This window comes from Epinephelus moara, chromosome 14 (assembly GCF_006386435.1).
Source record: "Epinephelus moara isolate mb chromosome 14, YSFRI_EMoa_1.0, whole genome shotgun sequence".
NCBI lineage: Eukaryota > Metazoa > Chordata > Actinopteri > Perciformes > Serranidae > Epinephelus > Epinephelus moara.
In genome coordinates, this window is record NC_065519.1 from 392,505 (window position 1) to 403,410 (window position 10,906).

The 10,906-nt window shown below is 43.8% G+C and overlaps 1 protein-coding gene across 3 annotated transcripts in view; it reads right to left on the reverse strand.

Moving 5' to 3' along the window:
- atrn (attractin) overlaps window positions 1–10,906 on the reverse strand; it is a 192,842-nt gene that overhangs the window by 132,344 nt on the left and 49,592 nt on the right. For all 3 annotated transcript variants that reach the window (XM_050062097.1, XM_050062096.1, XM_050062098.1), the window contains one exon: window positions 7,580–7,734. In XM_050062097.1, coding sequence (XP_049918054.1) covers window positions 7,580–7,734 — 155 coding nt within the window. The remainder of the gene's footprint in view (window positions 1–7,579; window positions 7,735–10,906) is intronic.

A 10,906-nucleotide genomic window follows, 5' to 3' on the forward strand; every position in this document is an offset into this window, starting at 1 on the left:
CAGAGATCTCTGCCTTCTGATAGTCTGGGGCTCGCCACCAGACAATCAGAGATCTCTGCCTTCTGATAGTCTGGGGACACTCCTTTCTAAAGTGTTCTTAACACACCGGAGAAAACGGCCGGCAACAAAGCAACGCCTCTTGCATTTTTTAAAAGGACACGCCCTCCCGGAAATGTGCGCTCCCCCTTTTCTCGTCCGAGCTTGAAAATGGATGCCGAGAGATTTACCTCAGTTTTATCAAACGTGTGCTCAGTCCACAAGATTGTGGAAATGAAGGACTTACAGCAACTTTGTTTAAAACTTTTAACGCAGTCAGACTATGTTTACAAGCACAAGAGTTCAGCGAGCCACCGAAGGACCGCCCTGCAGATTTACTATTGGTTCTGCAACGTAGGGAGTTTTTTTAAACTCTGAAATTGTATCCGCCCATCTAAACACAAAATCAGGGAGAAAGTCATCAGTCTTTAGTTAAGCAAAGCGTCTAAAGACTGACTTGTGAGTCTAGGTTACTTAAGGAACACCAGTGTTCATCCTTCCTCACAGCTCCGCCCCCTCACTCACTCACAAGTCCTCCAGCAACACTCACTAGCCCTTTTTAAACAGGAGTTGTGCAAATTTGCAGGAAAGCCCAATCAGTCTTTTTCAGCATTGGCAGTATAAAAACAAAATGCCGCCTACCTACTTTTGTTTATACAGAATGTGCCTTTTTCGGGGCAATGGGGGGCGTGAGCAAGTAACAAAACGTGTAGCTCAGCGTGTGACGTAAACAGTGACGTGGGAGGGAAGCCGCGGCTGGTCAGTCCTTCGGCGATTCTCTCGTAAGTCGGCCCGTTCTTCACCGTCCCCGTCATCTGACGGTTAATGGCCTCTTCGTTTGCGAGGACAAGGAGGGCGCGCAATTCCTTGTCTCCCCAGTTGCTCATCTTTACAGTGTCTGTCAGGTTTGTGTTTCCCTCTTGCTACTAGCTGCTTGCTAATTCCTGCTATCAGCTGTTTCCTGTTTATCCACCGCCAGTGGCTCGCACGTGCGGCGTCATCAACAGCTTGCAGCTTGCCGGCAAAACGGCCCAACATTCGTGGAAAACCTGGCAGTGTGAACGGGGCTATAGAGACACAGAGCTGATCCGCTGTTTAACCTGTCTGTTCATTAGTCTACAGTGAGACATCGGTCTGTACGCTGCACATGCTATGAATGAAGTTACTGCAGCAGCACACGTGCAGTACAGTGCTGCGCTGCTAGTTTGTGTGTGAGGTGGATCATAGCGCGTCACCGTTCTTCTTGGTAGGTGAAGTTTATTGCGTGACACTGAGACGGCGCCTGGACGCAGGAGACAGATGGGTTTAAAAAAAAAAAAAATCCAGCGACAACACAGACGCTTCATTTACAAGACGTATGTAATGAGGACAAAGTGTCTCTGTCTCCGTCCCTCCCTCGGCCTGTCTGTTGATGCAGAAATAAGATTAAAATATTTAAATCATTTTCCAGCAGTAGATTCATTTGAAAGGCCGACAGATGGAAAACAAGTTTTTAACTCCGCCCACAAAGACTTTTAATAGTTTCAAACCTACCTGACACTTCTATAGTCATATTATAGTTTAGTGTTTAAACTTGTGTAGCTCCAGTGCTGTGTGCTCAATGTTAACGTACAGCCCTGCTGCATGTTTCATGTACATGATGTGCAGCTGAATATTTTCAAACAGAAAATAAAATCCTTGTCTTTGTGTTTTATTTTGATCACAGCCTGTTTTTATAAAAGTGCTTGTGACAGCTCAAATGTGGCTTTGACTTGTAACTGAACATGTTGCCCATTTAGTAGAGAATACTGAGATATATATCATGTTATCGTCAGTCAGCCTGTAAATACTGAGATATGAATTTTGTCCATATGACCCAGCCCCAGGTCCTTACGCTCAGTTTGAGAACCACTGCTTTATATCTATATATCTATATATCTATATATCTGGTTTAACCATTCACTGTTTGACTCAAGTGCTGAAATGCAACCAGTGAAATGCTGATTAAAACAACTTGTGTGACCCACAGGTCAGAAAACTTTTCTCAGTCTGAACCCAGATGTTGAGATTCCTGACCTCTAAATCATCAGGTCAGGTACAGGGTGAGGAGATGAACGAATGAGGGGATGAATTCCTTCAGGGCTGCTTCTAAATGAAGCTGCAGCAGCCAGTGACAGCGTACACCCATCATGAGCCTGTGCAAACAACACAAACAACAACAACAAACAAAAAACTTGGCATGTGAGGCTGAAAGTCAAAGCTGCTGGAACACAGCACAGTGACTGCAGTACATCACCTTCAGTCGTACAATGCAGTGCAAGTCATCATGCTCTCCCAGAGGAGAGGGTGACATCTGCCAGGGCGCCACATTCACAGGCTGACACTGCCCTCTGGTGTCGGACGCCAGTACTGCAGCCGGCCTGGTGCATCGGCCCTCGGAGTGGGGATTTATTATGACACCTTCTACCAATGTCAAGACAGCGGACGGCCCTTAAATTCTGCGCTCTAATTGAGTTCAGCTTGTTAAGGAGCTGCGATTAGTCCTCGACGCAGAGCCCATCTCAGCTGTAATTACCAGACAATTACAGAGCTGCTGCCGCTGACACCGACCCTGCAGCTGGCTGCCGGGGGGGCGGAGGGTGAGGAAAATAGTCGACTAGTCTTTTCTGTCCAATTACAAAATCATACAGAGGATCAGGAGTGGCAGGGAGGGGAGACAGGGGAGAGCCGGGGGAGGGGAGACAACAATACTTGAAGTTTTTAATTTCTAAAGTTCGACTCAAACGTGAACTCTCCGGGGAAATCATGAAAACAATTTGTGTCCCGCGGTAACCGGTGTGAGAGTCTCATTACACCAATCAAGAGAGGACCTGTGGTAAATGTAGAAATGGGACAGAGTTAAATGAACGTGACGCCTCTACATGTGCTGCTGCTCCTCCGAAAAGCTGACAGAGGGACGTCTGTTGGAGATGTTTCAGTCCCAACATGCAATTCTCATGAACAAAAGCTGGTTGCACAGGGAGGGGAGGGGCGGGGAGAGGGGGGGGCTGCTTGTGCCCCTGAGATTGTAATTTCGCTGCCTGTCAATCATCTCGGTAATGACACAGAAAAACAGAATGTCCTGGGGCCATCTCGCAGCCTGCAGGGAGTTCTCCCTCCCTCCCTCCCTCCACACTGAAGCCTCCCATTAATGAGCAGCTTATGACAGCGCTGCCGAAGGAGGTCGACTCAATTTACAACAATATTTGCAGGCAGCTAACACAATGAGGATGCCAGGACGGCTTCTGACAAAGCTGTGCTCACTTCTATTAGGACGAATCAGACAAGTTTAAATGGGAGAGAATCAGAATGCAGGAGAAGTACGCCTCCATCCACAATAAACTTTTGGTTGTCCTATTTAAAGTCCTCCTCCAGACTCCTTTTTCAGTTTGTTAAAATACTCTCAAGGCTCCTGCAGCTGGAGGACAATTAGATTTAAGATGTTTAAAGACTTTTATTAATGCTTCTTGTAATGAAATTTAAGATCAGTTTTACAACGACCAAAACTGAAGAAGAAAATGAAACATAAAACATGACTTTATGGGAAATACGTGGTGTTGTTGGAGAGCTTTCTATGCGATTTCATGTTTCTCAAATTCAAGGAAGGATCCTTAAATCTGTGGTTCCCAACTGGTGGGTCGTGGTCCCAAAGTGGGTCGCAGGTCCACTCTGAATGAGAGACAACAAACTAGCTCGATGACATGGCTGAACACGAGTATGACACTGAACATATTACACTGTGTGGACCTTAAACTATGACTAAAGAGAAATCTGGAGTCTGTGTCTGCACAGTTTGGAACCACGGCCTTAAACAGCTAAATTTCAAGGAGGCTACATCACCAAATCCCGCCCAAGGACTGTTCCAAAGTCAAGGATCCTTTCAATTTTCAAGGATGCATGTGTGTATCCTCAGCGGGTATAAAGTACCCACAATTCTTTGCGCACGATTTGTTGAACTGAAGGCGGGGCGTCTTTAATGAAAGCTGCGCCAGTGGAGCTCGGCAGTACTTGGATACACACGTATTTATTTGGATTAATGCCTCCAGAAGTTTTTATCACACAGGCATGAAAACGTGATAATTGTTCTCATTGTTTCGGTTTCGATTGGTGTATTTTCTGGCTGAAGCGCAGTGAGAACGGCTGCATGAACACATCAGAATATCCTGCAGGTTAAAGGAAGATTACACGGCGGTATCAGGTACAATCGGCCTGGTCAGCTTTTTCAGAGCAGCGCGGCTCATCAGATCAGATCAAATATTCCTATTACTATACCAGTTTTTGTGGAAGTCAAGTGGAAGTTTGTGCAAAAAGTCTCCCCTAAATAAATAACTAAAATAAAGTTGTGATTCTCCGTCTAGTTGCATTTTTCCCAGTATCGTAGATAAACAAATGTCCATGGTATGACAATCATCAATTTAAATATCAGGGTATACCTGAAAACTGGTTTGTCACTGCAACCCTCTCTGAGATCAGATCAGGACATCATTACTTCTAACCCTCAAAACAAACGCCCCTGTGAGCAGGTTATAGCCTGAAATACATCCCATAATCTTTTCTTAGAGCGACTGATGTCTGTGTTTTGTTCACGTTAGTACTGTAAAGAAGAGTCAAGTCTTTGGGGGGAAGTTGTGACATCAGATTCTGTCCCCTCGAGCTACAGTTCACACTCGACTCCCCGAGGAGTCCTCAGCGAAGGTAAATACAAAGTGATCACAGCTCAATAATAGAAGCACCAAACCAGTCGGTGAGGGATTCACACGTGGTGCTTTGGGGATGTAATCTGGAGGCTCTGATGTTTATTCCTGTGCTCTGTGTTCTGCTGAGGTGCCCTTAATCAAGATACTTCACCTTCAGTCTGTGTCACACCGCCGCTCATCAGCAGACACAGAGAATGACCTCATCATGTGTGTCTGCACGAAGAAGGAGCAGAATGAAAAACATCTTCTGTCTGTGTTTGTTTGTTAAAATCCTCCTCCACTCATAAACTTCTCTTTATGTCCCCTAAAATGTCTGACCTCGACTCTCCTGCTGTGTGTCTGTGCAACGTTTGACACCACAGAGGTGTTTTCACACTCCTCTACTGAAGGGGGCGCTGTCTGTGCACGTCCCTACAACCTGAGATTCAAACAAACACCAGGCAGCTACATTAATTAATGATACTAGAGCCAATCACTGTCTGATACAGGAAACACATACCGACACCATCAAAGAAACCTGAACCCTCACATACACAGAGCAGAGTTAGCGTTAGCATCGTGAGAGTTTCCACAGTAAACATGAAAGAGTGGGAAACTTCTGGATGTACACCGAACCCTGACACCTCCGTCTACTGTCAACCAGAAAACTATCATGGCAGATATTATTGTCGTTCTGCCTCCAAATTGAGCTTGTGAGCTTGTGGTTACAATATAGGAAGTCGTATGTACATGATTAACTCAGTGTTCAAGTGGTTAAGTTGTGAGAACACAGCAGCAACATGGACGTTACTGTCGACATCTAGAAGCCACTGAGGCGAGCAGTTTAGTAACGCAGGGAACGCAGAAGGAAGGCATCATGACAGAGGCAAAAGATGAGATTGTTAAGAATATCAACATTTTCCTCTGACATATTCTGAAGTTACGAAGATCATCAAACACGTCATAACTCCAACATGTGAATTGTCAGAAATGCTGCGTTCAAATGAGGTTGAGTTTAATGAGTTCATGAGAAGAGTTCATATGAACGTCTTGTGGTGTTTACAACCTCACATGTTTAGTTTGGTTTATTTGATTTGAAGAGGACAGTGTGCAATGACATGAAATATTTACAAGAAATGAAAACATGGTTGCACCAGATTTAGCGAAATGCTAATTCCCATCTGTAGTCCTACACACAACTAGTAGACGCAATAAATAAAAATAATTTAAGATGCAGTGCAGACGACAGTAAATCCATGTGCCTAACATAATAAAAACAGTAAGTGCACACTGCACGGTACAGAATACAACATGAAACGCACATGTCAAGTTGTTAAAACAAGCTTCCAAGTTCCATTTGAAGGTTGTGAATAGGACAAGAGGGGACGTTAATATGGACTCTGCTCATGAACACGGTGAAACCAACCACATTTCAGGGCAGCATATGTTGTAACACCAACGCTGTGGGACACCGAAGAGAATGCTGTGCACAGCTCAGTTTTTGCACGGTAACCTGCAATGATGTTGAAAAAGGTCCTGGTCAGAGCTCAGTCAAGTTCTTCCACACCAAACTGGGAAAACCATCCTCTTTCTGTGCACGGGGGCTTTGTCAGGTTGAAACAGGAAGTTCAACTGGTGCCACAAACTTGGAAATTCACTGTGGTCTAAAATATATTTCTGTGCTGTAGCATTAAGATTTCTCTTAGTTGGAGCTAAGGAAGCTAAACCAGACCACAAAGAGCCCAGATGAAAACGTTAACAGGGTCGTCCACAAACTAGAGTTGTACCGATACCGATACCAGTATCGGAAATGCCTCCAATACTGCCTAAAATGCGGTATCGGGTATCGGCGAGTACAGCCTATGACCAATCCGATACCACGTAATGCCTCACGCCATTACGTATACAGCTGCACTTTAACCTGTGTCTTGATCTGTGTCAACACTGGATAATAATAATAAAAAGTTTTATGGCATTCATTCTACTATTATGTATTTATTTCTTAATATTTTAAACAGAGTTTTAGGAGTTGAGACATACAACAATTCATATCCCATCCATTTTTATTTTACACGCTGGTATCGGATCAGTACTCGGTATCGGCAGATACCTAAGGTTCAGGGATCGGAATCAGTATCGGGAAGGAAAAAGTGGTATCGGTACATCTCTACCACAAACTTTTGACCATGTCTTGTGTCTGTGAAGGTTCCTCTCTATTATCCAGATGATGATGTCATCAGTTGAATCCAAACAGATGAATTGGAGATTAGACTGAAGACAAACTGTGCACAGACAGGAAACGTCTTCATTCACAGCTCCAGTCCAGTGATTTGGATTCTCCAGACGACGAGCGCGACCAGCCGCTCCGGCACACAGCAGCATTAATATGCACATAAATAAACCATGAAATCAAAAATAAGTAACTTCCAACAGACTCTGCTTCACTTCCTCTATCCCTGAAAATCATGTCACATACGAGCGCGCTCTGCCTCGAGGTGTTACAGAAACACTGCAGGAGAATTTCACAGCACATTATTCAGAGCAATATGTATGGAAAGAGGCTGCGCTTTACCGCCTGTGTACATCGAGCGCCGACATCTGACCTTCTGCTGCTCCACTGGAGCTGCACAGTGTCCGACAACAAAACACTGCAGCTGTACTGAACAGCTCCCAGGTGTGTGTGTGTGTGTGTGTGTGTGTGTGTGTGCGTGAATGTAAAGCAGCTCAGCGCACAGGAGGAAAGATGATGCATGCTTAGCAGATAAACTCTGAGTGAGGCTGAGACTGTAGGAGCTGCTGTGTGTGTGTGTGTGTGTGTGTGTGTGTGTGTGTGTGTGTGTGGTACTGACCCAGACTGTAGGCCAGGAAGTCAGCGGAGAAGCACTTGGCACCGTGGCTCATGGATGTGTCGTTGTGCGTGTTTCCTCCAAACACCAGCATCGTTCCGCTCACGATCACCGCCGTGTGGAGGTAACGGAAGAAGCCGCTGTCTCTCAGGATGGTCCTGCAAACACACGCGGAGGTCATTACACGTGTTGGTGTCATACAGCTGTTACTGACAGGCTGATTAAAAAATATTTTTTAGCTATAGTGGCACTCCCCCATGATGTTTTTGTTTACAGCTGGTTTTGTTCTCCTGTATTTGCAGAAAACGGTGGTTGTATGACTCCGCCCACCAGTCCGCCCTGTGGTTGTATGACTCCGCCCACCATACCAGCGTCTCTGACAGTCTCCATCCATGTCAGTGAAAACATGGATGCTTCACACACAGAAGATCTATACAATCAGCACAGTTTCAAGATTAGAGTCACCAATTCAGTATCTGACCAAATGTCTCCCCTTCTGTTCCTGAGATATGACGTTAAAACATGATGATGTCACAGTCAAGCTGACCTTTGACCTTTGACCTTCATTATTTTATCCTGTTAGACATTTGTGTCAAGTTTGGTCAGAATCAGTGAATGTATTCTTCAGTTATGGACAAAACATGTTTGTGAGGTCACAGTGACCTTTGACCACCAAATTCTCATCAGTCTATTCTTCAGTCCAAGTGGACGTTTGTGCCAAATTTGAAGACATTCCCTTGAAGTGTTCTTGAGATAGGAGGACAGAACAGACGAACTGATGGATGGACAACCTGAAAACATAAAGCCTACAGCCACAGCTATCGCCAGCGTGGAGGCATAGAAACATGTTTTGTGAGGTCACAATGACCTTGACCTGAAACCTCGACCACCAAGATCTAATCTAGTTTGCGTCAAATTTGAAGAAATTCCCTCAAGACCTTCTTGAGATATCGTGTTCACAAGGATGGGATGTAAGGATGGACAGACAACCCAAAAACATAATGCCCTTGGCCACAACTATCGCTGGTGCGGAGGCATAAAAACATGTTCTGTGAGGTCACAGTGACCTTGACCTTTGACCAATTGGCCGTTTGTGCCAAAATTGAGGATATTCCCTCAGTGCCTTCTCGCAATATCGCGTTCATGAAAAATGAGACAGACGAGGGTCACAGTGACCTTTGACCACCAAATTCGTATCACTTATCCTCCTCAAAGTGGACGTTTGGGCCAAATTTGAAGAAATTCCCACAAGTTGTTCTGGAGATATTGTGTTCATGAGAGTGGGATGGTAGGACAGATAACCTGAAAACATGATGCCTCCAGCCATGACTATTGCTTATATATTAGTGCAGTTTAGGTCCTCCTGATTGAAGCTTAAATGTTGCGGAGTTTGAAGATTCTTCCAGAGGAGAGGAATATACTTTCTGAAGCTCACAGTATTTTAGATTTTATGAAACTAACAAGTTGCTAAATATTAAATTTGTTATTCTTTTTAATAAGAACAAAGTCTGTATTCAACACAGAGGAGAAAAGTGAAAGGGTGCAGTGAGAGTCTCAGACATCGTTCAGTCTTGAGTGTCGGCTTCAGTTCAGAGTGGAGTCAGACTGCAGACTTCATCATCTCTGTTTACAGCCCAATAAATAAAATCAAGAGTCATTTAAAACATCGACTTCTTGTATAGCTTGTTTTGTTCTGTTTCCATGTGTTTAACCTCGAGGAAACAGCCGCTGCAGACTCTTGTGATCACAGTCAGTTACTGTGAAATGCTCTGATAAACCTGAGACATGTTTTCACTCTGACACTGTGATTTGAGCCCAGACTGAAGACTTCATCATGTCTGTGTCACATTAAAACCAAATGTAACTCAAAGAACGTGAACAACACCACAAATAAGCTCTGATACATCTGTGCTGTATCTGTGACTCCTCTGTTTACCTGCTCGTGACCTCCTCATGTGACCTTTATGGTCACAGGCTGCATGTCTATGGATCGTCCAATCAGAGTGATCTTCCATCTCAGACTGTTTGATTTGATTCATGTTAAAGTCTGAAAACTAAACGTAAAAAATACCTACCATGGCTAACTTAGCATCTATAACATCAGTAACGTTATGACATCATCAGTAACCTTCACCAGAGTCACCTTCACTAGTGTCCAGTATGTCCGTCCTGTTTAACACTTAGTGGTGAGACGGACTTGCACAAGTAGATCAGGTGGAAGAGTGTTAAATGTGCGCAGTTTATTTTCAGACATTATAACATCAGAGATCAGATTTATTTTTCACTCAGGACGTTCCACCTGCCTGAACACAGCATTTACTGATCTGGGCAAGTGTTGATGTGGAGCTGTGACAGGAGAAAAGATGCTCTGGTGGACACACAGCGTCACCAGTTGAAGAACACTTGGTAACAACATAGTTAATCTAGAGATAATCCCTGCAGATGTTTTTTAACCCATCCACCAAACGGATGGTCAAAGAGTCAATAAAATTCCGGTTGACCTAGATTATCTTTAGTTAATTACAGCCCTACAGTTTACAGTTTTACAACCTCTCCTGTCCTCTGAGTGTGTAAACAGCCTGCAGGTCAAAGTTTCACTGAATGTTTGTCACATGACTGTCGCTCTCAGCAGAGTCGAGTCATTCAGGGCCTCCCAGTTAAATCTGATGTTTTTACAGGACCTGGTTCAAACAAATGGTTTATTCAGGGCAATAGAATGAAGAGATATGTTCACTCTGTCTGTTTTCATGTGAAGCTCTCAGAGCTTATAATGTCCTCACTGTGAAGCACTTCGTGCTGCATTTCTCTATAAATAAAGGTTATCATTATAATTATTACTTTTATCATTCATGATTGGTTCATGAAAAAGTTCTTTTTGGTCAAATTTTAAATGAGACAGAATAAAGTGATTTCCATGAAACATGACTATTTTAAACTCAGATCTCTTTTGGATTTTTTTTCTGTTGGAAGGGTTCACCCACATGATGAGTTCAAGGACCATTGGAAACTTGAAAATCAAATGATAGTTTCTGTTTTTACAGTTTGTGGCTGTGACAAATGGTGAGAAATTGGCAATTTTTAAAGGAAAAGTGGGTTTGGAAGGTGTGTTTAAAAAAAAAAAAAAAAAATGGTGGTTGATAAATAATGAACAGTCCCTAACCTACTGATTTGCCTTTGAAAGTGTTTTCATATCATATCATCTTAACAAAAGAGCATTTTGCAGGTGTATTAAAGGGATAGTGCACCCAAAAATGAAACTTCAGCCATTATCTACTCACCCATATGCCGAGGGAGGCTCAGGTGAAGTTTTAGAGTCCTCACATCACTTGC